We start from the raw sequence: 27,113 nt of genomic DNA, 5'->3' as shown, positions 1-27,113 counted from the left end.
TTCTTTAATACTGCACTGAGTCTGGTGCACCTTGTCCTTTTCTATTTCGGTTTTATAGATCTGTGCATATGTATAGAAGGTAGGGCCCGAAAGTGACTCAAGCACACCGCCCCCTACCACCCTAAATCCCGCCCTGCTCTCATTATACACAAAGCAATACCATTTTTGTAAAGGGATTGCATGCTAGAAGCTGAGGGTGATTGCTTTGGTGGAAGAAATTTCTGAGGAATAATTAAGTTCAGCTAGAGGCCAACATCTTTCATGCCCCATTTTAAGTTGGAGTAAACTGCACATTTTTGACAAAATATCATAAAGAACCATCCCAGGCCCCCCAAATTTTTATATGCCTCAAGGATGATTTCCAACTGCTAAAAGAGATCGGTGCAGTGGTCAGGGAATTGTTCTCCCATTATGCTAGAAAAAATACAAATGGCCTGAAGCCAGTTAAAGAATGATCTGGCAACAGGCCTTCGCCTATCATCCTCGGCTTTCTCCTCTGATCTTTTATGATACCTCAAAAACTGTTTAGAGGAGGGAAGTAGCGATAGCATATCAATGAATTCTGCCTTCCAGATTTTTTCTTTTACAAAAACAGGTAAGTGAAAACCGAGGGTGACATTGCACAAGGTAAAACTTCTTTAACAGAAGTTTCAGGAACAGCATGACTAAAATAAATAAACAGAAGGAGAAATGTCAGGTAAGCATTGTGTGTTAGTGGACAGTATTGAAACAGATGTAGTAACAATAGGAGACCATACATGAGAAGGAGAGAGAACAGGAGGAGTGAAAAAGGAATGCTGGGACACTACAGCCTCTGCTATTCTAGAAAAGGAGGACACTAGGGAATCCAACAGAGGCAAGGAACCAACAGAAGACAAGGACTGGGGTAAATATGGTTACAGCGGGGGTTAAGTTACCTTGCTGTAAGACAGCTGGTGCAGCTAGTAAAACATCCTGCAGGGGGGCGCTCAGTGGGTTGCCTGGCAACAGGAGCCTGAGGTGGAAGTGCGGCTTGAACTGGCTGGGCCGGACGCCGCCTTAGGCTCCCCTTATGGCCGTGCCTCACTGGCGATGTGGAGGGAGCCCACTTGAGCCTGCCAGAGTTCCGTAGTGCTGGGGAATGCGGCACAGACCTCCTCTTGGGGACGCCAGGACTCCTCCTCTTCAGGTGCTATAGCTGCTGGTCACTCCACAGCAGGGGTGCGCCTGGGTCTGCTGGCAGTGTCCGGTCTTCATGGAGAGGGACCGCCGAAGGGCTGCTTGATGCTTCTGGGGTCGTGGGCCCCATATGTTCTTTTTTATAATGCAGTGGCAAAAGACACTCTATTGCAGCGCTGAGATATTTTTTTAGGGGGAAGCTGGACATGTGTGTTTTAGCGTGTTGCAAGGAGTGCACTAAAACATAACAGTGTAAAGCATCAAACATAGACATCGGATGACCGCACACTGGCAGCGATAAGATCCATAAACTAATAGTCTGTACCCTGGGCGCTGTAACATGACTTCCATGGCAATCATTGTGATGCCGAACTACATTTGTGGCAAAAAAAAAAGCACAAATGTAGCTCGGAATTACATTGATTGCTGTGGAGGTGATGTTGTAGTGCTAAGGGTACAGGCTATTGAAAAGGTCAAGCTTCCAAAAAGGGGAGGGGATGCATTTGGGTTTCTATGCAAAAGAGGAGTTTACTGGGTATTTCAGTTACAAACTCATATCCCTATGGGATTCAATTTTGGGTGGGATGATACCCATTTTTATGAATGAGTCCAGTTTTCTCTCTTTTGCCTGGCACCCTGGGTTTTGAAGAAAAAAAAATTGTCATATTGGTGAATTCAGACAATATATAAATATTAGAGTTGGGTGAACAGTTCGGGCTGAGCAAAAGTTCGGCCGTCATATCACCCATTCGGCGAACCCCCGAGTTTGCAGGGAGTTTGGAGGGTGTTACGCCCTGCCGAAAGCCCTGCAATGCACTGCACCCTGCACAGTGCATTATAAGCTGTGCCCAATCAGGGCGCAGTGAATAGCTGGCTGTTAAGGAGCGGGCCGGGAAGTTGGCCATGGCGTCCTTAACAACTGATGAGTCATCAGCTGTAAGTGTGCTTCCCCGCTGACAGCTGAATTAAAAACAAAAAAAAAACATAGCTGGCAATAAAAAGTGAAAAAAAAAAAAAAAAACGGTGTGGGGTTCCTCCCCAAGATCCATACCAGACCCTTATCCGAGCATGCAAAAAGAAAAGGGAAAAAAAATGCTCCACCGTTAACTAAGGCAAACCGCCGAATGCCTGGCTTGCAGTTTGACAGTTACTATATGGGTAAGGGGCGGAGCCACCTGCTGTCACCTGGTGGCACCACCCCCTTGTGATGTCACCGACCGGTGCATGCTGGATTGGTGACGTCACAAGAGGGCGATGCCTCCAGGTGATGTCCCTAGGAGGTCCCGGCCCTTACCTATATAGGAACTTCAAACGTCAAGGCAGACATTCTGCGATTTGCCTTTGACTACGGAGCAATGTTTTCTTTTTCGGGTGAGGCGGGCGTCATGATTAACGATGGATTTACATCAGAGGAACACAGTTTTTTTAGTTTTTTAATAAAGGAATTGTCAAAAACTGTCTCTGTGTTTTTAATAACTTTTTGACCTTTTTTTGGTGAATGGGTAAGGGTACTATGTACCTCATACTCATTCACATGGGGGGGGGGGTCCTGTGATCTTGGGGCCCCCTTGTGAAAGGGGGCTTCCAGATTCCGATATTCCCCCTGCCTGCAGACTTCCACAACCACAGCCCAGGGTTTTGGGGATGAGGTTCTTGTCCTGTCCTTGCCCTGTGTTGAGGGCATGTGGCCTGGTATGGTTGGGGGGGGCACTCGCTCACTCCTCCCCCCCATTTCCTGGCCTGCCAGGCGGCGTGCTCGGATAAGGGTCTGGTATAGATTTTGGGGGGCCCTACACCGTTTTTTTAACATTTTTTCCTATTGCCGGCAATGGTATTGTATTGCCGGCAATTTTACATGTCATTTCATTCATTTTTTTTCTTTAGTCATTTTTGCTTCTATACATGCTACAGATGTGCCACTTTACGGGCAGACTAAGGGGACCCCCCCCCAGACACTATATTTAAAGGAATTTTTCATTTTTATTGTTGCACTTTAAGCATCATTAAAATCACTGCTCCTGTAAAAATGATCTTTTAAAAAAAAATGTTTGCATTGATACATGTCACCCAGAGCAATACCTGGACCCCCATATCCCTTTTATGGCCAATTACTTGCATATAAGCCCTCAAAATGGGGACTTTGATTTTTCAAGTTAGGGTCCCATAGACTTTAAAGCAGAACTACGGCATTTTCAAAAAATCCCCCATTAGTACCCCCCCAACAAAACACAGTTTTACACAGTTATTACATGTCAAATGTCTTACCGTTTAAGAGATATGTCTGATTTAATTTTCAGGAAGTCAGCTCTGTGATTCAAAAAATGCATAATCTTTTCTGGCAGGGAGGATCTCTTAAAACAGTGATTGCATCATATCCTCTTCTCACTCTCTAACTGTAACCAGCCTACATTTACCATGAATCCTTGGGATGGGAGTGAATGTGGGAGGTACACTAGGCTTGTACATGTAAATGTGAACTCGCCCACTTCAAAATAAATCACACCCCTCATTCTGCAGCCAGCAAGCCATACATAACACACGGTATGATAGGTATGATAGGTTACAGCCTTATAAATACAAAGCATTTTAATATAAATGCAAACCAGTGCAACATGTCGGTGTCCACCAAAGCCGAATGTCAGGGACCACCAGAGCCAAATGTCAGGGACCACCAGAGCCAGATGTTAGGGACCACCAGTGCCGAATGTCAGGGACCACCAGTGCCGAATGTCAGGGACCACCAGTGCCGAATTTCAGGGACCACCAGAGCCGCATGTCAGTCCCACCAGTGCCGCATGTCAGTCCTACCAGTGCCGAATGTTAGGGACCACCAGGGCCAAATGTCAGGGACCACCAGGGCCAAATTTCAGGGACCGTCAGGGACCACCAGTGCCGAATGTCAGGGACCCCAGTGCCGAATGTCAAGGACCCCAGTGCTGAATGTCAGGTACCACCAGAGCCATATGTCAGGGACCACCAGAGCCGAATGTCAAGGACCACCAGAGCCGAGCGTCAGGGACCACCAGAACCGAGCGTCAGGGACCACCAGTGCCAAATGTCAGGGATCACCAGTGCCGAATGTCATGGACCACCAGAGCCGAATGTCAGTCCCACCAGTGCCGCATGTCAGTCCCACCAGTGCCGAATGTTAAGGACCACCAGTGCTGAATGTCAGGGACCACCAGAGCCAAATGTCACGGATCACCAGAGCCAAATGTCACGGACCACCAGGGCCAAATGTCACGGACCACCAGTGCCAAAAGTCAGGGACCACCAGTGCCGCATGTCAGTCCCACCAGTGCAGCTTGTCAGTCCCACCAGTGCAGCTTGTCAGTCCCACCAGTGCAGCATGTCAGTCCCACCAATGCAGCATGTCAGTCCCACCAGTGCAGCATGTTTGTTCCACCAGAGCCAAATTTCAGTCCCACCAGAGCCGCATTTCAGTCCCACCAGAGCCGCATTTCAGTCCCACCAGTGCAGCTTGTCAGTCCCACCAGTGCCGCATGTCAGTCCCACCAGTGCAGCTTGTCAGTCCCACCAGTGCAGCATGTCAGTCCCACCAGTGCAGCATGTCAGTCCCACCAGTGCAGCATGTCAGTCCCACCAGAGCCGCATTTCAGTCCCACCAGAGCCGCATTTCAGTCCCACCAGTGCAGCTTGTCAGTCCCACCAGTGCAGCTTGTCAGTCCCACCAGTGCCGCATGTCAGTCCCACCAGTGCAGCTTGTCAGTCCCACCAGTGCCGCATGTCAGTCCCACCAGTGCAGCTTGTCAGTCCCACCAGTGCCGCATGTCAGTCCCACTAGTGCAGCTTGTCAGTCCCACCAGTGCCTCATGTTAGTCCCATCAGTGCCCCATGTCAGTGCCACCAGTACAGATTGTCAGTCCCACCAGTGCAGATTGTCAGTCCCACCAGTGCCGCATGTCAGTTCAACCAGTGCCGCATGTCAGTACCACAGGTAGGTTGATCTACTAAAAGCAAATATACTGTGCACTACAAGTAAACCTGCAAATGCACGTCAAGTGCACTGCAAGGGGAAGCTCTGAAATGAGGGAAAGCTCTGCCGGTTTCTATCATCCAATCATGTGCAAGCCAAAATGCTGTTTTTTTATTTTCCATGCATGTTGTTCTCAGATCTAGAGCAACTGCACTTGCAGTGCACAGACTATTGGACTTTAGTAAATCAACCCCGTTGCATCTTCCTTTTTTCACATCTGGTTTATATCAATATATTTTTGTCTTTGTTTGTGCATTCTATATTACACAGATAATGTTGTGATTAAGGCCTCTTTCACACGGACGAAACGGACATACATTCATCCCTATGGAGCGTCGGATGTCAGCGGTGACATGTCCGCTGACATCCGACCCCGCTCCGATCCGAAAAAGTGTAACAGAGGAAAAACCTACTTTTCCATCCGTTTTCGGATCGGATCGGGTGACGACGGACACTACGGTCCATCGTCATCCGATCCCCCATAGGGGAGAGCGGCGCTCTGACAGGTCCGTCGCTGCACAGCGTGCAGCGATGGACCTGTCATCTTCCTGCTCAGCGGGGATCGGCGGAGCGATCCCCGCTGAGCCAGCGGATGTTCACGGGGCGGATCATCACTGATCCGCCCCGTGTGAAAGAGGCCTCAGGGTTTTTAAATGTGAGTCATTAAAAGCATATGCAAAGATTGGTTGCAGCTGGATATACAATTTGACTGATGTAATATTTTAATGGTAGAGCCTCTATGCATAATGTGTTATGATTGAGCACCTGTTGGCATGAAACGTGTCAACACTTGCTCTTCACGCTGTGCTTTCTTGTTTGAACTTTTTTGATTTTGGAAATTAAATGTATGGATCTTATTGCAGTCGGTGTGCAGTCATCTGATGTTTATATTTGATGCTTCATGGTATGAGCCGGAACAGCACTCGATTCATCTGGGGATAAATATATTAATCAGTCTTACCTACAGTGCATTGAAAAAGTATTCAATACCCCTTGAAATTTTCCACATTTTGTCATATTACAACCAAATACATAAATGTATTTTATTGGGATTTTATGTGATAGACCAACACAAAGGCCAGATTTGTGAAGTGTACGACCAATAGTTACCCGGTGGACAGATTCTCCCACCTGAGCTGTTGAGCTCTGCAGCTCCTCCAGAGTTACCATGGGCCTTTTGGCTGCTTCTCTGATTAATGCTCTCCTTGCATTTGGCAATTGGCTCCACTCGATTTTAGTTAGGGGTATCAGAGTAAAGGGGGCTAAATACAAATGCAAGCCTAGCTTTTGAGATATTTATTTGTAAAACAAAATTGAAAACCATCTACCATTTTCCTTCCACTTCCCAATTATGTGCCACTTTGTGGTCCATCACATAAAATCCCAATAAAATACATTTATGTTTTTGGTTGTAACGTAACAGAATGTGGAAAATGTCAAGGGGCATGAATACTTTTTCAAGGCACTGTATGTTTGGACTATTGGTTTATAACAGTGCAAGGCCTCATTCACACATTTGCATTTTAACGACCAGCGCACGGCAGAATGGTGCTGGTAGGCAAAAGGGCATACAGGTACGTCCCCTTTAAGAAGCGGTGGCGCAGGCCTGCCACAGTCTCCATGACCGCGGGTCCCAGGGACTTGATGTCCGCCGGGTGCCCACGATCGTGTCACAGAGAGGAAGAACAAGGAAATGCTTTTGTAAACAAAGCATTTCCCCGTTCTGCCTAGTGACAGGACAGAGATCACAGCTCTCTGTCATCGAGAGCAGTGATCACTGTCCTGTGTGTTAAAGCCCAGCCCCCTAACAGTTAGAATCACTCCCTAGGACACACTTAACCCCTTCACTACCCCCTAGTGGTTAACCCCTTCACTGCCAGTGTCAAGGGGGTAAAATCCTCTGGGGCTGAAGTGGTTAACACGGGACATCAGAACACAATTTTCTTCTTTTACTTACAGGCCTACCCGAATACAGTTGGGCTGATTTACTAAAGGAGTTGTGAATCTTCACACAATAAATTATGTGAATAATTACCTAATATATCCAATTATGTGCAGATTAATTTGTTTTTTATGTGATTGAATAATTAAACTGAATATTCACACAATTTATTGTGTGAGGATTCTGAATGCCTTTAGTAAATCAGCCTCCTTGTGTTGCTTTGCAGACACATGTAGCCTGGTTTATACTATAGGCTCAACACCCAGCTGCCGCACATATAAACCGATGGGCTTTGAGGGTATGTGGTGGGAGCATGGTAAGTAGGCACTCCTAGCACACTGACCAAGCTGTCAGCTGATTGCTCTTGGTCTCTGTGTTAGGGAGTAGGGATGAGCCTGATGTTCGAGTCAAACGTAAGTAAAAAAAACGTAACAGCAAACAATATGCAATATGTGTTCGCGGCAAATTCGAAAGCTGCCGGAACACCGTTAAAGTCTATGGGACACTAACATGAAAAGTCAAAAGTGCTAATTTTAAAGGCTTATATGCAAGTTATTGTCATAAAAAGTGTTTGGGGACCTGGGTCCTGCTCAAGGGGACATGTATCAATGCAAAAAATGTTTTTAAAAATGGCCGTTTTTTCGGGAGCAGTGATTTTTTTTAATGCTTAAAGTGAAACAATAAAAATGAAATATTCCTTTAAATATTGTGCCTGGGGGGTGTCTATAGTATGCCTGCAAAGTTGCGCATTTTTCCTGTGTTTAGAACAGTACCACAGCAAAATGGCATTTCTAAAGGAAAAATTGTCATTTAAAACTGATCGTGGCTGTAATGAATTGTCGAGTCTCGGCAATATAGATAAAACTAATTGAAAAAAAGAGCATGGGTCCCCCCCCAGTCCATTACCAGGCTTCCCCGTGGTGTCAAAGGGGAGCGGGAGTCATCCGTTTATGTCACCGGGTGGCCCCGATATCAGTTATATAAGAACTGTCACAGCGAAGAGGCGTCACTCGGCGGGAGCATCCCAAGGAGGCGGATTGGTTGCGGCTTTTTTTTTATTTTGGTGCAGGGTTCCCCTTAAAATCTATACCAGACCTTACGGGTCTGGCATGGATTTTGGGGGGGGACCCCTACACCATTTTTTTTTTAAATTTGGCGCAGGGTTCCCCTTAATTTCCATTCCAGACCTGAAGGGCCTGGTATGGATTTTAGGGGGACCCCCACGCAATTTTTTTTTTCATTTTGGTTCTGGGTTCCCCTTAACATTCATACCAGACAAGAAGGGCCTGGTAATGGACTGGGGGGGGACCCATGCTCTTTTTTTCAATTAGTTTTATCTATATTGCTGAGACCTGACAATTCATTACAGCCGCGATCAGTTTTAAATTACAATTTTTCCTTTAGAAATGTCATTTTGCTGTGGTACTGTTCTAAACACGGGAAAAATGTGCCATTTCACAGGCATACTGTAGACACCCCCCAGGCACGATATTTAAAGGAATATTTCATTTTTATTGTTTCAGTTAAGCATTAAAAAAATCATTGCTTCTGAAAAAACGGCCATTTTAAAAATATTTTGTCCCTGGGGCAGGACCCAGGTCCCCAAACACTTTTTATGACAATAACTTGCAAATAAGCCTTTAAAATTAGCACTTTTGATTATTCACGTTCGTGTCCCATAGACTTTAACGGTGTTTGTGTGTTCTGCCGAATTTCTTGCCTGTTCGCTTGTTCTGCTGCGAACCAAACCGGAGGGTGTTCGGCTCATCCCTGGGTTCATCGTGAACCCTGTCACCTTGAGTTCTTTCACCTTTATGTTATCTTTCTCGCGGAACCCCCAGCATATATCTCTCCATCCTCCTTCCACATCTGGGTTGATCTTAAACTTCCTAGATTGCATCTCCTAGCCAGCCCAGGAGGGATTATTCCTTCCCCAACACTATGTCAGTGCTTCTGCCATCAGAACTTTTTTATTACTTTCAAATTAAGCATTTCATTTGGCTCTGAAATTAATTTAAATTGATCAGGGGGTGTTTTTCTTTCCTGTTGTTGCTACGCCGAGGTGATTTCTGAGTTGGTGGCTGATAGAGAATGGTAGAGAATCCTTTCTTGTTCTATAATAGGAAGAAGTTGGCTTGAGGCCTAGGGCACCATTTCTACCTAAGGTGCTTCTTTTATTCACCCTAATCAGCACTCTTTACTTTGATTTCTCTGTCCTGCTCCAGTACTTCTCTGCACCATGTGGATATGGTTTGAGTTGTTTGCTTTTTTTTTCTCAGCTTCTTTAAGCATGTTCAGACTACTGATTTTATTTATGCATTAGGAACTACCTGCCTTGTGTTCCAATATTTTAGGTGGCTTAAAGGATGAGTTCACTTTTTTCAGCTCCCCTATGTACCAATGTACCATTAATGTACCACAGTTGCAGAAAAATAAAAGTTTTCTTTGATTTTTGAGAACAAGACCCTACCTTAGCCCTTGCTGTATTTCTTCATTACTTGCTGGTATGTAGATTTGGGATGGAGAAACCAGTAAAACAAAGGAAGGAGTTTACCAGTTGACCTCATTAGCACACACCCTTCACCCACCAACTATGTTTACACAGCATCCCTGGCATCTCTCCACGCGTGCATTTGCCTGCTCCCTAGCATCAACCCAGACAGGCCCATGCTGCATGCATGGAACCGTCTGCAGCCCACAGGTTGGACACTCCTGATGTAATGCAAGCTTGCCTGATTGGATAGATAGTGTGTCTTCCTATTATATCGTTTTGGTAAATCTAAAGGCAATTGTACAGAGATTGTACAATCAGATAGTAATGTGTATGTCCATCTTTATATACCTAAAATTAACTAGTCACACCTTCAGCCATTAATTGTTAACAGCATCCAAAAGCAATACAAGCAAAACACACATTTTGCTATGTGAAAAAATGAGTGACAAATGCAGCAAAACGCACAGTAAAAAATGTGCAAACCACAACACAACAAAATGTCCCATGCGGTACTTTGTCACATGTATGGCAGCACATTAAATCAATGGGCTGTGCTATGTGTGTCATGGAAAAAATGTGCCAAAAAATGTGCCCCATTCCCACCACTATGATAGGGGCTTGAAAATGAAATTGGTGTGTTTTTTTTCACAAGAACAATGAGGCTCCAGTCACATCTGTGCTTTTCGGAATGCATGGCAAACTGCACAGAAGATGTGTGATTTGCCATGCATTTCAGAAGCGCTGCAAATGTGCATTGTGCTTGTGTTGTCATTACATGTTAAAGGCACCCCAAGTGTGGCAAACGCACCACGCTCTACTACAAAAAAAGTTCTGGGGCTTCTGTGGGGCGATTGCGAACATAGAGCAGCCCATTTAAGTGGATGGGCTGCCCTATGTATGACGAGTGAAAAAACTCCACAACATCACAAAAAAAAAAAAAAAAACACATGCGGGATTGTGATTTTCCGCTACATGAAGATTTGAACTGGGCCTGACAATTGAGCGTCTCCTTCCACTCCCTCCTATGTACTTGTATAAAGATGGCTATACACTATGACTATGCAATCTGATTGTACAATCTCTGAAAAATTTCCTTTAGATTTACCAGAACTATGGAACAGGATGACCCACCTGACCAATCTATTCAATTTGTATCAAATTAGACAAGTCCTTGCACTACATACCTGATGGAAGATCTAAAGAAAATTGTACAATTAAATTGTACAGAAAGTAGGTGGAAGGTGGTATTGTAACGAGTAGGGATGGGCCGAGCACCACCTGGTTCGGTTCGCATCCAGACCATGCGAAAGGACCGAAAGTTCACGCGGACATTCGAACCCCGTTAAAGTCTATGGGACTCGAACGTGAGAAATCAAAAATGCGAATTTTAAAGGCTAATATGCAACTTATTGTCCTAAAAAGGGTTTGGGGACCCGGGTGCTGCCCCAGGGGACATGTATCAATGGAAAAAAAGTTTTAAAAAAAGGGACGTTTTTTCTGGAGCATTGATTTTAATGATGCTTAAAGTGAAAAAATAAAAGTGAAATATTCCTTTAAATATCGTATCGGGGGGTGTCAATAGTATGCTTGTAAAGTGGCACGTGTTTCCCGTGCTTAGAACAGTCCCTGCACAAAATGATATTTCTAAAGGAATATTTAAAACTGCTTGCTGCTTGAGGCTTTAATGTAATGTTGGGTCCCTCCCCCCAGCCCATTACCAGGCCCTTTGGGTCTTGTATGGATAGTAGCCTCCCTGGCGGTTTTCCCGAGTGTGGCTCGGGGTTAAAATTCAGTCCCATTAGCGGTAACCCCGAGCCACACTCGGGATCGCATTGCAGGATCCTGGAGCGGCGTTACTTACCTTGTCCCCGGGATCCTGCGATGTCACCCGCAGTGTCTGAGGGCTCCGTCCTCCTCCGAAGCCTCTCTGTGCCAGGCTCCGTTCCCTGCGAGCGGCGCAACGCACGGGGGCAGAGCCTGGCGGCAAATTCAAAAAAAAGTAAAAATCATAACACATACAGTACTGTAATCTTACAGATTACAGTACTGTATGAAATGATTTCACATCCCTTTTGTCCCAAGTGCTTTGTCCTATGCCCTGCATGCAGTTTTACATGATATACACTGTTCTTTCTGCCTGGAAACTGGAGATGTCCATAGCAACCAAAAAGTGTCCCTTTACGTCAAAAGTGGCTTTAGACCAGCTAGAAAACAGCGATAGTAAATTAGAACACTTGCAGAATTGAGCGATAGTGAATTGTGGGGAAATTTATTTTATTACTATTTTTTTTTATTTTTTTTTATTATTTATTTTTATTTATTATATTATAATTTATGTTTTTGTGTTTCAAACTTTATCATACCCGGGATATCTACTAGACTCTGGTTTGGACAGATTTAAGTCTGTTATTGTTAAGATTTACAGACCTACAATATAAAACGCCAAATTTCCATGCAAAATAATTGTACCGCTTTCAGCACCTAAAATCCGAAATAATCATACCGCCAGGGAGGTTAAGGGGAACCACGCACCCAAATTAAAAAAAGAAGAGGCGTTGGGCCCCCAGGCCCTATATACTCTGAACAGCAGTATACAGGCAGTGCAAACAAGACAGGGACTGTAGGTTTGTTCTTATGTAGAATCTGTTTGTAATTTGGAACAGGTACATTTTGTAAGTGTAGCTCCAGCCAAAAAATCTATTTTAAAACTTTTTGGAAAACATAGGGAAGGGTTATCACCCCTGTAACATTTGTTTTGCTGTCTGTGCCCCTGTTCAGAAGATTTCACCTCACTTTCTCTCAATGACTATTGGATTTTGAAAATTTGGGGTTTTTAAAGGAAACAAGGATTGGTGATAAACCAGTTGAGGAGACACCTTTTTCCCATGTTAATTCTTACAGGAGAGAATTTCTCTTCCTAGGGGTAGATTTCCTCTCACTTCCTGTTGTCTCCCTCCGTTTATAAGTAGGAGTTGTTTGTAAGTCAGATTTCTGAAAATAGGCCTGCCCTATACACTCTGCGGAAAATTAGGCCTTAGGTGTTGGTGGTACCAGAACACTGTAGAGCCTCACAGTTACTCTTGGTGGGCGCTGGAACGGGCCCTGCTGTGAAATATTATATCAACAATTGTATTTACATGCCCCTGTTAAACAGGGGCAGAAAAATTGGGCCTTAAGCGGTGGTGGTGGTGTTGGCACAACACTGTAAAGCCTCACAGATACTCTTGTTGAGCGCAGGAACAGGCCCTGCTGTAAAATATTAGATCAAAAATTGTAATTACACGCCCCTCTTAAACAGGGGCAGAAAAATTGGGCCTTAGGCAGTGGTGGTGGTGCCACAACACTGCAACCCCTCACAGATACTCTTGTTGAGCGCAGGAACGAGCCCTGCTGTTAAATATTTGATCAAAAATTGTAATTATATGCCCCTTTTAAACAGGGGTAGAAAAATTGGGCCTTAGGCAGTGGTGGTGGTGCCACAACACTGCAACCCCTCACAGATACTCTTGTTGAGGGCAGGAATGAGCCCTGCTGCAAAATATTACAGCAAAAATTGTAATTACATGCCCCTGTTAGATAGGGGCAGAAAAATTGGGCCTTAGCCACTTGTGGTGGTGCCCAGAACCAAAAATGTTCTTAGAAGCTATCAACATGAACATTGAGGAGGAATAGGATAGTCACTCAGCATAACAGGATAGTCACTCAGCATCAGCATAGGCAGTCTTGAAGGGATCTCACATTCATAAAAAAATTAATCGGTTACATCAGCATCAGGTGCTTGGTAGCTGGTGATCCAAGACTGATTGATTTTTATGAAGGTGAGCCGATCAACCGAGTCGGTGGACAGGCGCACTCTGTGCATGGTTACAAAGCCTCCCGCAGCACTGAATGTGCGTTCCGAAAGAACGCTGGATGCAGGACAGGCCAGTAGCTCAATTGCATATTGTGCAAGCTCTGGCCAGAGATCCATCCTCAAGACCCAGTAACCCAGTAGATTTTCGGTTGGAAAGTTCTCCAAGTCTGATCTTGCCCCTAGGTACTCCTGCACCATGTACAACAGATGCTGGCGATGGTTGCTGGAACCGATCAGACCTTGGGCTGTGGACTAAAAAATTGTCTGAACGCATCGGTCAGACGGCCACCTTCTCCACCGCTTCTTCTGTGACTGACCGAAGCCTCAGAAAGACGTTGTCCATGAGTACCAGGAAATTGTAACCTCCCAGGCTCTGGAAATGCATTACACAAACCTTTCTGCAAGGCCTTCCAAAGATTTTTCATCCTCTGCTCCCTCTGCGACGGCTGGATAAGTTCTGCCGCTTTACCCTTGTAACGTGGATCAAGAAGGATTGCCAGCCAGTACTGATCCCTCTCCTTGATACCACAAATCCGAGGGTCCTTTCACAGGCTTTGCAGGATCAGGGAGGCCATGCAGCGTAGGTTTGCTGAGGCATTTGGTCCAGAGTCCTCTGGGTCACTAAGGACGACCTGATCCGCAGCCACCTCCTCCCAGCCACATACAAGTCCATGGGTTTCTGAGGACTGAAAACGATCCCTTGAAGACTGCTGCTGATGCTGAGTGCCAGGCTCCACCTCCATGTTGACACAATCCTCCTCCTCCTCCTCTTCCTGATAGGCGGGCCTGCAGGAAGTCCTCCTCTTCCTCCCTCTGTTCTGCCTCAAGTGCCCTGTCCATTATTCCACGCAGCGTGTGCTCCAACAGGAAGAGAAGAGGGACAGTATCACTGATGCATGCACTGTCACTGCTCACCATCCTCATGGTCTCCTCAAATGGTGACAGGACAGTGCATGCATCCTTGATCATGAGCCACTGGCGTGGTGAAAAAAGCCAAGCTCCCCTGACCCTGTCCTGGTGCCATACTCACACAGGTAATCATTGACGGCCCTCTGCTGCGTGTGCAGCCACTGCAGCATTGCCAACAGTGAGTTCCACCTGGTGGGCATGTCACAGATGAGGTAGTTGGAGTGCTAGCAATTTAGCCAAACTAGCATTCAGCCGCTGAGCATGTGGATGGCTGGGACTGAATTTCTTTCTTGTTTAGCAACTGTGGTAGGGAAATTTGCCTGCTACAATTGGATGTACCGCTAGCAGATTGCCCGGAAGTTCTTGGGACACCTAATTCTACACATTCATTCCTCTCAGTGCAGGTCTCTGAGAGGACTGAAGCTATAGTGTGGTTGGAGATCCCAGCTGATGAGGAGCAAGGAGAGGTCTGCCTTGTTCTTTGGTGTGGGTCTTTAAAGTACTGTTGCCAATGGAATGCATGGGAGCTCGACATATGTCTGGTCAAGCATGTGGTGCCCAAGCGGCTGCTGTTTTGGCCATGCTTGATACGCTTCAGATATATGTTGCAAACAGCAACGGTACGATCTGCTGCACACGTCTCAAAAAAGGCCCACACCAAAGAACTTTTGGAAAAACGCGCGGAGTCATCAGCGCCCTGCACATGCGGAGCTCTGTGGTGTGATGCAGTCGGTTGCCTGCCCTTAAGCTGGCCCCTGGAGGGCATCCTGCCTCGGAGATGTGCCTCCTCCTCCTCCTCTTTTCTATCTGGCACCCACGTAGAGTCAGTGACCTCATCACCCCCTCCCTCCTCGCCACTGGAGCAAACCTGGCAGTATGCTGTAGCTGAGGGAACATGACTGCCAGTTTCTTGTCCTTCTTGGGCACCCCCTCTCTCTGAGCTTACGTTGCTGCCTTCATCCTCAACCTGGGTACCATCATCAGAGCCTTCAAAACGCTGCGCATCCTCCTGCAGCATGTACCCTACACTGTGGTCGAACAGTTTGGGGGACTCCTCAGAGCATGATGGTGGGGATAGGGAAGGAGTGACTGATGACATTGAGCCGATGGAAGAGCCTGCTTTGGCAGCTGCATTGGCAGACAAAGTACCCTGAGCCTGGGTGACAGAGGATGAGGAGGATGAGGACGGCTTGGTCATCCACTCTACCAACTCTTCTGCATGTTGTGGCTCAACACGGCCAGCTGCCGAAAAAAGGACAAGCGTGCCCCACGGCCACGTGCTGAGGATGCACCGTGTCCACGACCAGCACTGTTGGCTGTAGACACAGAGCCTGCTTGCCCTCTTTTAGTGGCCAGTGAGGGTCTGCCTCTCCTTGGTGGCCTTCCAGACATACTGTATAATTAGATTAGCAAAACAACGCCCGAAGTTTACTAAAAACACTACACCAGGAATGGCCTACAGTCAAATATAGGCTTGGCTAGACTATATATATATACAAGCCTGTACATATATATATATATATATATATATATATATATATATATATATATATATATATATATATATATATATATATGTATATTAAATAAACTGCAGCTCACTGAGTCACCTGCCTTAAAGTGTCTTTGAACACATACTCCAGGAATGGCCTACAGTCAGGTATAGGCTTGGCTAGACTATATATATATATATATATATATACAAGCCTGTATATATATATATTAAATGAACTGCAGCTCACTGAGTCACCTGCCTGAAAGTGTCTTTGAACACGTACTCCAGGAATGACCTAGTCAGTTATAGGCTTGGCTGAACTACAATGCAGTGGATATATATTTTATGAACTGCAGCTCACTGAGTCACCTGCCTGCCTGAAAGTGTCTTTGAACACGCATTCCAGGAATGGCCTACAGTCAGGTATAGGCTTGGCTAGACTATATATATACAAGCCTGTGTATATATATATATATATATATATATATATATATATATATATATATATATATATTAAATGTACTGCAGCTAGCTGAATCAACTGCCTGCCTTAAGTATATTAGAAACAGTACACCAGGAACTGTGGAACGGTCTTCAGTGAGATGAAGCTAAACTGTATACAGTGGATATATATATATATATATATATATATATATATATATATATATATATATATATATATCCACTGTATACAGTTTAGCTTCATCTCACTGAAGACCGTTCCACAGTTCCTGGTGTACTGTTTCTAATATACTTAAGGCAGGCAGTTGATTCAGCTAGCTGCAGTACATTTAATATATATATATATATATATATATATATATATATATACACAGGCTTGTATATATATAGTCTAGCCAAGCCTATACCTGACTGTAGGCCATTCCTGGAATGCGTGTTCAAAGACACTCGAACAGTCAGCCCATCCCTAGTGATGAGGGAGGTGTGGTCCAGAGTGGTTAACACGCCCTAATACACCCTCTTCTGTGATGCAAGAAGGAAGTGAATGCTGGGAGTTGATCTACAGGAAGTGAATGCTGGGAAATGATCTACAGGAAGTGATGGAATCTGAAAACCATTTAAAAAATCCAAATAGACGAGATTTGATAACAGATTGTACGATTTTCGTTTAATCAGTACAGTTGTCATCCGAAAATGCAATAGAAATACACTACAACACATGACATCACTCCCGATTTTTTATTCTGTCGTATGAGAATTTTTGTAACTTTAGTAACTTCTCCATTTTTGATATGCGCCTAGCATGCAAAAGAAACGGACGCTCTGTCATCCGATTTTCGGATCGTGTGTATAAGCCATAAGAGTTATTATTTATTTTATTCATGTTGTATTTATTTGCTCAGAGCAAGTAAATGATTTTACTAAGACATTGATGGTGGTTAATGTGATCGGCACACAAAGTATAGTTACCATCTAAAAACACTCACAGGATATTTCTCTGTTATAGGTACAATGCAATCCGCTTGATGATGTTACAAAGGTTAGAAGAACTAACAAGCTATGAGAGCTACGCATGAAGAAACCACAAGAGATAAGAATATGAAGAAAGCTGGATCTGCCATACCATGGACCTTACAGTTCAGAAATGTTTCATCTTCTAAATTACCGTTGTATGTTTACATATAACTACATTCTACTTTTTACTTTGACAACACATGCAGTCTGAGTCTTTTAGCTTTTCTCAGGATACTCAGGATATACTGATCACAGCTGCCTCATTACTGATATAGTGCCAGGATTATCTCCAGACTAGTCATGCATCACACATCTGTGTTCTGGAAAGTCAAAATGTATACTTTCATCTTAAACCTAAAGTGATATTAAAGATTTTTTTTCTCAAAAATAAAAATAGGCTATACTTACAATATTTCACAGTGGTCGCTTACCTCCTTGTTGGCAGTCCTTTGCTGGTGCTGTCCACTCCTCTTTCCTCTAGGTGCCTCCTTAGTAAGCTGTATTCTATTCATGCATGCACAATTCCGTTATGTTGGATCCATAAACACAAGCCATGCCTCCGATCCCCACAGAAATTTGACTGACAGCAGCAGAAACCTATGGCTCCTGCTGCTCTCAGTATCTCCAGTGAGACTAGGAAGTGATCGGAATTGTGCTGTAGTTGGGAAAACAGGTAAGTGTTTAGGCATGTGAGGGAGAGAGGTAGCAGATAGTAGGAAGTTTTTTTCACCTTAAAGTGGAAGTAAACCCTCCTATCGTTTTCAGCCAAGGAAGCTGCCATCTTGGCCTCTGTTTAATCTTCAACTGCCATGATGCTGAACATGCGAATGGGTTTACTTCTGTTTTAATGCAGAAAATGCATTGAGGTGAAAAAAAATAGACTTTAGAACGACCTTAATTATCCCCTTCTCACTCAACCCCCAGCATCCAATTAACTGAGCTGTAATGCTCTGTTGGTCCGAAGGTCTGACTGCTCATGTGACCACTGTCCTGCCTGCTTCCCGATCATCACTAGAGACTGGTAGCTGTCTTTGACAGCTCAGTCACTGTGCTGGGAGTCACACATGCTGTCAGCACAGAAAGCTATGCCACCTATGGATGCAGATGTACAGGGTGTGTATGGGTTACCTGGGCAGCAAGAGGTTAACCTTTCTGCAGGTTTTCAAATGTTATTTTACTTAATGTGGCACTGAATGCATTTTCCTAAAAAAAATAGCTGGCAGGCCATTTATTACAGAAGAGGCATGCAAAGTCTCCCATGCAATAAAATACACATACCACCCCTTTAACAAAAGCCTACTTTTGTAAGGGAAACCTTGCAGAAAAAAAAATAGAAGTCCTAGTGAACATCCAACAAAAATATACCTCTTAAAACAAATGACCCCCTTCCCCCCATTAATATCCCCTGAGACAAAAACCAAGCTTTTAAGAGACGTTTTACTTCAAAAAAGCATTTAACGTAACATACAAGCTCTATCAATGTAACATAAAAATATATAAATATACCCCCAAATAAAAAAAAATGAATACCTACATTCTGAAAAAAGCCCTTGCAGGAAAAAAAAAAACAGAACAGCAGCTAAAAGTGACCGCTAAAATCAAAAATCAACCACAAAATAAAATTAATGACAAAAAGCTCCCAATACCGAGAAAAAAGGGCAGTAAAAGAGGTTGGGTTCCCAAATCACAAATAATCTATCCTTATGCATTTGTCAGCTTTCCCTATACACTCTCTGCAACAATTTCCAATTCACTGACACTATGGGGTTGATCTACTAAAGGCAAATAGACTGTACACTTTGCAAAGTGCAGTTTCTCCAGAGCTTAGTAAATTAGCAGAAGCTCTGCTGACTTCCATCTTTTAATCATGTGCAAGCAAAAATGCTGTTTTTTTTTTTATTTTCCTTGCATGTGATTGGGTATTCTTTGCAAAGTGAAGCTTTACCTCACTTATTAAGCTTTGGAGAAACTGCACTTGTAGAGTGCAACTTCACTTTCCAAAGTGCACATTCTATTTGCCGTAGACGTTAGTAAGTCAACCCCTATGGCTGCTCTTTTTCCCATTTTTTTAATATTTTTTTTAATAGTTAGAGGGCTGGCATAACTTCATCCCTGGTACAAACCAAATGACTGTAATATATAACTGAGATGAATAGGTGCTATGCTCATATAACAGGCTCTTCAAACTAAGGGTATTATATTGCCCAGCGTAATTGGTCAGTAGAAGAAAAACGACATGCCTCGCTGTCGGTGGGAGGAAAATTCCTGACTTTATTACAGGAGCCCTTTGTTGTACTTTAAAACAGCACTAGCCTCTAAAAAATAAAAAAAATAAAATAAAACAGCACTAGCCTCAAAAAATAAAATAAAACAGCACTAGGCTCATGGTGACAGTAAGTATGAGTTTTATTGAGGTTTGTATTGGTGGAGGCAGGAAAAGAAGTCGCATCAGTAAGATAAAATAACCGTTATTAAGAGAACAGCTGAATGTTCATGTAATTCAAAAAATGAATAGTTACACCAAGGACTATATTTATTATTGTGGACTGAACATTTTAATGGCCATGGGACAAGGAGTGCTACACCCGTCATGTGCCAAACAGAGGCAACATATGAATTAGGATGAAATATTAGAAATGTCTTCCCTGTCTGTCAATGGCAATATACTCAGGGAGCGCTACATTCTCTGAATGCATCCATTTTAATCCAAACTGTATACATGGCCTTACTGTGCTGTCTGCACATATTTTTGTGCTACTTAATATCTTCTAATACTTATATACATTTCTTACACATATTATATAGTGATATAAATGTATAACCTGTCTAACTTGCGTTTTCATCTATGTGATACGTTTTTGTAGCAATAAACTAAATGCTGCTATCTTACATACTTTATTATTACAGAATGTTTTTAAATGTCCCATTCAATTTCCTGCAAAATGCATGTGTTTTAACATCTTTTTAGCACTGGGGGCTCATGCGCACAAGATTTAATTAAAGGTATATACAGTATCATGCACTTTGAATTGTTATTCCTTATGCTAACACACATTACTATGCTTTTTGATGGTCTCCACTTGTGTTAAAAATTTATAAGAGGCTCCGGTGTCTGCTGGAGTGGACTTCACCACTAAGGCCTAGTTCACACCTATGCAGGTTGGCGTTTGCATAACCCAGGTGCATTTTGTGTTTTTCAATACATGTTTTTGATCCATTGAAGTCTGTAGAACCAAAAACCAGAAAAAGTCCCTGGCCCTTTCCATAAAATGCACTGATGCAAATGTGACCCATAGAAAACAATGTTAAATGGACTGTAGTGTGTTTCTGCAAAACTGAAAACGCACTAAAAAATGCATAGGTGTGAACCAGGCCTTATAGTGTTCATGAAACTTTTGTGTGCAGATACAGTTGATTGTTGTAAATTATCTAAATAGTAACATGTCCAATTCAGATGTTTTTCCCTGTACGCAAAATGACCTACTCACAGGCCAAGATCAGGCGCTTGGACAGCCTCTGAAAAGGTCATTTACACAAACCCTTGGAATAGCATCTCATGTGAATGAGGGGTCATCTGTAAATGATGCCACACTTTTACTTTTTACTTTTCACTTTTTTACATGAACCCCCCCATCAGATTCCATCACGAAACTTTGACTCTTTCCCATTACCAAATACACATCACAAACTGATGGCCCTTCCTAAAATAATTAATGACTATAAAATCATTCCATTGCTTTAATAAAGCAAAAACATTTAAGATCCCAGACAATTGCCAATTCTATAACACAGTCAGAATGATTTTCTTTAGGCCCTGAGCTAACTTTGGGGCCTTATGCGTCCTTGTCTATTAACCAAAACTTGTGGAAGGTATCTTTTAAAAATACTTTTTTTTTCATTACTTTAAACTTACACTGCCATTTTCAACAGGACCCAGTGCAAGGATGGGCTCATTTAAACTTGCATTGGTCTGTTAAAAGTGATTCATAATCTTCGATGGATCGATTTTCACAGAGCAGTGCAGGTGCAGCTGATAGGCATTCAGGAAGGAATACTGCCATCTCCTGAATGACTGCATTTTTTTACAGTCCTCAATGGAAACACTGCACCACACTGGTGGGGGCTAGCATTTGACTCCCAGTTGTGGCGTGGTCCCATTCTCTGGAATAGATGGCATTCGGCGACAGTACTGTCCACCAAACATAACAGGATGGATCATTTTTACTAGATGTGATGCAAAGCATCCAGGTTAAGGGGTGGGGGAGGTGGTAAAAATGCAATTCAACCACTATGGTTACTGTTCACTCAACTGCAGGAGTAAATTAAGCCTAGCTGGCTGCAGCAAATACGAATGCCCCATTCACACTTGCAAGTGTGGCTGTGTGGGTGATTACATGCAGGAGACCCAGCAGGGGTTCCCAATGATTAGCAGTGGACACAATCCCCAGTGAAAGCAATGGGAGCCTGACAGCTCTCACAGTTATCATGTCTGCTCACATGTATTCACTCATGGAGCGATTACCTGTGATGATGAGCCCTGGATGCTATCCGCCCCATTTAAAAGAATTAATGGGGTCTTAGGGGGCCAATTTCCCCTAATCGTCTTTCAGGACAGCCACCTGAGAGACCTTGGCTCCTCCCCTCTGTAGGAAACACCGGGCCAGCCTTCTATAAATTTCCTCCTCCCCTGCTGGCTCCTCAGTTATTTGTGATTCCTCCAGAGGGGAGACACCACTGGAACCAAGCCAGGAGAGCCAGGAAGGCTCAGGCAGCATGTCCTAAAAGGGAATAGAGGCTCCTTAGACAGACCAGGAAAAGACTAACCTGGTGAAGTTTTGTCACCCCCGCATCCCTGAGTGCAGGTGGAGGTCGGAGGGGGGGGCTCCCTTTCAGCACCGAGTGCGGTGACAGGAGGTGCATGTCCAGCTGTCCCATACCCTCAGCAACATGTGGTAGCACAGGCAGTGTAAACCACGCCGGGTATTGGGATTGCACGGAGCCCGTGGCGGGTGACGTCGTGTTCGGCTGAAGAGGCGTGCACTTCCGGTTCCGGCCGCAAATTATGAAAGGGAGCCAGGCATGGGCTGGAGAGGAGCCGCACATGCTTTAGAGACAGCAGAGGCTCCGGAGGTGACACCACTATGTCGGACGCAGAAGGAAGGGACCAGACTGCTCCAGCAAAGACCAGCTCCAGCCATGTGAAGGTAAGGGGAATCTAGGGTGGAACTCCCCTGGCCTGAACCCGCCACCCCCCCCTTAGGAGTACATGGAAAAGGGGGGGTAGGTAAAGGACCCTCCGGTGTCAGAGGGTGGTTCAAAGGATCCCTGGTTAGGCCCATATGAAGACGCTGCGCACCTGCAGAGTTACTAAAGTATTAATACTGTGGGGTTTTCTTTTTATGTCTTTTCAGAAAACAGACAAAACCAGGCCCCCTCATAGCTCAAAAAGGAGGTGCCCTTCTTGTAAAACCACACTTAAGGACTCCTGGGGGAAAGCATTATGTAAAGAATGTATTAGCAAATTAGTACAAGAACATTCCATGGAGCAGAGTGAGCTAGCGGCATTTGTTAAAGAGTTATCCATTACTTTCGAATCCTTTAAAACCTTCTTTGAAGGGTTTCAGATTCCACAGCTTCAGACTGCTACTCCCCCAGTACAGTTTTTTCCTAAAGAGACGGTTTCCATTCACAGATAACCCAGCATCAGTATGGAACAAAACCCCAAAGTTAGATGCAGCCTTCTCACAAGTTTCGAGACTAACGGATTTGGCATTTATGGGGGTCTTATCCGAGGTAATGGATAAAAGGATGGACTCTCTATTAAAAAGGTCATGGGACTCCACAGTGGGCCGCTTAAAGCCAGCTATGGCAGTCACTGTAGTGGCCAGAAATGTATGAGTTCTGGTTGACCCAAATTCAGGCACACATTGAGGAAGGAACTGCAAAAGAGTAGATTCTATCTTCCTTTCCCACACTCCTGTGAGGCATTGCGTATATCGCAGACGATTCAGCAGAACTGGTACGGATGGCAGCCAGATCCTCCGCACTAGCCAACTCTACAATAAGGGCCCTATGGCTAAAGACATGGCAGGTTCAGAGAGGGAAAGGCAAGTGAGGGGCAATTTTTCGTCCTCCTGAGCAAACCCGCAATAAAAAATGACAAAGTAGTCACAGTGGGAGGAAGACTGGGGGCCTTCCTCCCACAATGGGAAAAGATATCCTCCAATCGGTTTATCTTGAGAACGATAAGAGATGGGTATCATCTAGAGTTCTCAAGATCACCCCCAAGCAGGCTTTACACCACCAAGCTTCCAAAAAACAAAGAAAAGGCCAAAGGGTTAATGAGAGCCATAAAGGATCTCAGAGAACAAGGAGTAATCACCAAGGTACCAAAGGAAGAAAGAGGGCAGGGCTTCTACTCCCACATATTCGGAGTACAAAAACCCTCGGGAAGGTCAGACCAATCCTCAAACTCAAACCCTTAAATGTGTCCATAACTTACAAAAGATTCAGAATGGATTCCATATATTCAGTGAAGGCTCTATTACCTCCAAACTGTTATATGGTTTCCCTAGACTGAAAAGACGCTTACCTATACATCCCGATACATCAAAATTGTCAGAAATTTCTAAGGTTAGCAATAGAAACAAAAAAGGAAACCATGCACCTTCAATTCTGAGCTCTACCCTTCGGCCTTTCCTCTTCACCCAGAATTTTTACAGAAATTCTGCCGGAAGCTCTGGCATCATTGCGAGTCAAAGACATATCCATCATTGCCATTTAGACGACCTTCTCCTTTTTGCAGAATCTCCCAGGAAACTACTAGAAAATCTCAGATACACACAGACATTCTTAGAAAATCTAGGTTGGTTGATAAATATAGAAAAATCCTACCAACAACCCACTCAACAGATAAGGCACCTGGGATATATAATAGATTCAGCTCAACAAAGAGTGTTCCTACCCAAGGAGAAGACAGAAAAAATTCAAAAGGAAGTGAGCGCAATGCAGGCCAATCTACCATGTACTATAAAACAGATAATGTCTATGCTGGGGTTACTAACTTCTGCGATCCCAGCTGTACAATGGCCAGGCCTACATTTCCAGCCACTGCAGATGTTCCTATTAAAAATATGGGATCACAAGCAGGAGTCTTTGGACACAAGGGTTCTAATACCAGCAAGGGTAAAAAGAACCCTATGGTGGTGAGGAAAACAGAAAATGTGAACAAAGGATGGCTGTGGAGCCTACCCATTTCCCGAATCCTAACCACAGACGCAAGTGGCGTAGGGTGGGGAGCACATTTAGGCTCCTAGATAACACAAGGGACTTGGGAGAAGGAAGAGAGGATGAGATCACCCAATTGGAAGGAATTGAAGGCAGTATACCGTATATACTCGTGTATAAGTTGAATTTTTCAGCCCCTTTTTTGGGGCTGAAAGTGCCCCCCTCGACTTATACACGAGTCTCCGCCGTCTGCCTACATGATCAGCATGTCATGCAGGCAGACAGCGGCCAGCATGTGCTGCATACCACTCGGCAGCGGCTCTCACAGTTCAAAAGCCGCGCCTCCTCGTCTGTGATAGGCAGTCAGTGTACAGCCTATCACGGACATTCTCTCATCCTCGTCCGTGGTATGAGAGAATGCCCGTGATAGGCTGACCACTGACTGCTGGGAAATGGAGTTTTCTGCCTATCATGGACGACGAGGAGGCGTGGCTTTTGAAAAGTGAATGGCCGCCAAATAGGAATAGCACACGCTGATCGGTGCACAGCGGCACACGGAGGCATGCACAGGACACAGGTAGGGTGCACACAGACACATGCACACAGACACATACACAGGACCATATACACATGATACATACACAGGACACAGGTACATATACACATTGACATATGCACATATACACATGACACAGGTACAGGACACATGCACATATACACAGGACACAGGTAGAGGACACATGACACATGCACATATACACAGGACACAGGTACATGACACATGCACATATACACAGGACACAGGTACATATACACAGGACACAGGTACATGACACATGCACATATACACAGGACACAGGTACATATACACATGACACAGGTACAGGACACATGCACATATACACGGGACACAGGTACAGGACACATGACACATGCACATATACACAGGACACAGGTACATGACACATACACATATACACAGGACACAGGTACAGCACACATGCACATATACACAGGACACAGGTATGGGACACATGACACATGCACATATACACAGGACACAGGTACATGACACATGCACATATACACAGGACACATGACACATGCACATATACACAGGACACAGGTACATGACACATGCACATATACACAGGACACATGACACATGCACAAGACACAGGGAGGTATACAGCTGCAGATGGGCATTTTTTACCCTCTTTTTCCACTTACAGTAGCTGCTGCATTTCTCACCCTCGTCTTATACTCGGGTCAATAATTTTTTCCCATTTTTTGGTGGTAAATTAGGGCCTCAACTTATACTCGGATCGACTTATACTCGAGTATATACGGTAGTTTGCGCTTCAAACCTTCCAGAGAGAGTTGAGAGGACATAATTTGCAGGTCAGGTCTGACAACTCATCGGTAATCGCCTACATAAACAAACAGGGGGGAACAAGAAGCGGAACCCTGTGGACTTTAGCCAAGGAAATCTTGAACTGGGGAGAGGAAAACATACTCTCGTTGTCAGCAGTCAACTTAAAAGGGGATTTAATCAAAGTGGCAGATTTCCTCAGCAAGAAGAAAGTGAAAGAAGGCGATTGGGTACTAAAACAGGAGGTATTCGAACAGATTACTCAAAAATGGGGAACACCTCAGGTGGACTTATTTGCCTCGAAAGAAAGCAGAAAAGTCCGAGCGTTCTTCTCCCTGAAAAGAGAGGATGGAGTGCTCGAGGTGGATGCATTAACACAAAGGTGGGCATTCAACAAATGTTATGCCTTTCCCCCACCAGTACTACTACCAGTGGTAGTAAGAAAATTCCATACAGAGAACACAACACTGATTCTTATAGCACCTCACTGGCCCAGGAGACCGTGGTTCTCTATGCTCAAAGAACTTGCTGTAGAGCCCCCCTGGTTACTACCAATCCAGGAAGATCTACTCTCCCAGAGCCCAGTTTACTGTCCCCAGTTGAAAAGGTGGAATTTGGCCACCTGGCATCTGAGGAGCAGCTGCTGAAAGCAAAAGGGTTCTCAAACCGTTTAATAGATACACTGAAGCAGGAAGGTTGAGACACGTAACATCTACCAGAGAGTATGGAAATGCTTTAACAGATGGTGCACAGGAAACAACTTCAAAGCACAAAGCTCATTGGCAGTCTTATGCCCCGTACACACGGTCGGACTTTGTTCAGACATTCCGACAACAAAATCCTAGGATTTTTTCTGACGGATGTTGGCTCAAACTTGCATACACACGGTCACACAAAGTTGTCGGAAAATCCGATCGTTCTAAACGCGGTGACGTAAAACACGTACGCGGGACTATAAACGGGGCAGTGGCCAATAGCTTTCATCTCTTTATTTATTTTGAGCATGTGTGGCACTTTGTCTGTCGGATTTGTGTACACACGATCAGAATTTCCGACAACGGATTTTGTTGTCGGAAAATTTTATATCCTGCTCTCAAAATATGCGTGTCGGAAAATCCGATGGAAAATGTGTGATGGAGCCCACACACGGTCGGAATTTCCGACAACAAGGTCCTATCACACATTTTCCG

General features: G+C 44.4%; 1 protein-coding gene across 14 annotated transcripts in view; it reads left to right on the top strand.

The window, feature by feature from the left end:
• RASSF4 (Ras association domain family member 4) overlaps positions 1 to 20,339 on the top strand; it is a 683,776-nt gene extending 663,437 nt beyond the window's left edge. For all 14 annotated transcript variants that reach the window (XM_073596936.1, XM_073596950.1, XM_073596935.1 and 11 more), the window contains one exon: positions 17,317 to 20,339. In XM_073596936.1, the coding sequence (XP_073453037.1) occupies positions 17,317 to 17,386 (70 nt within the window). In that variant the 3' untranslated portion in view covers positions 17,387 to 20,339. The remainder of the gene's footprint in view (positions 1 to 17,316) is intronic.
• Positions 20,340 to 27,113: the final 6,774 nt, after the last annotated feature.

Source organism: Aquarana catesbeiana, linkage group LG08, assembly GCF_042186555.1.
Source record: "Aquarana catesbeiana isolate 2022-GZ linkage group LG08, ASM4218655v1, whole genome shotgun sequence".
In the NCBI taxonomy this organism is placed as follows: domain Eukaryota; kingdom Metazoa; phylum Chordata; class Amphibia; order Anura; family Ranidae; genus Aquarana; species Aquarana catesbeiana.
Note: the sequence above shows the minus strand (reverse complement) of the source record. Positions and strands in the feature narration are given on the sequence as shown.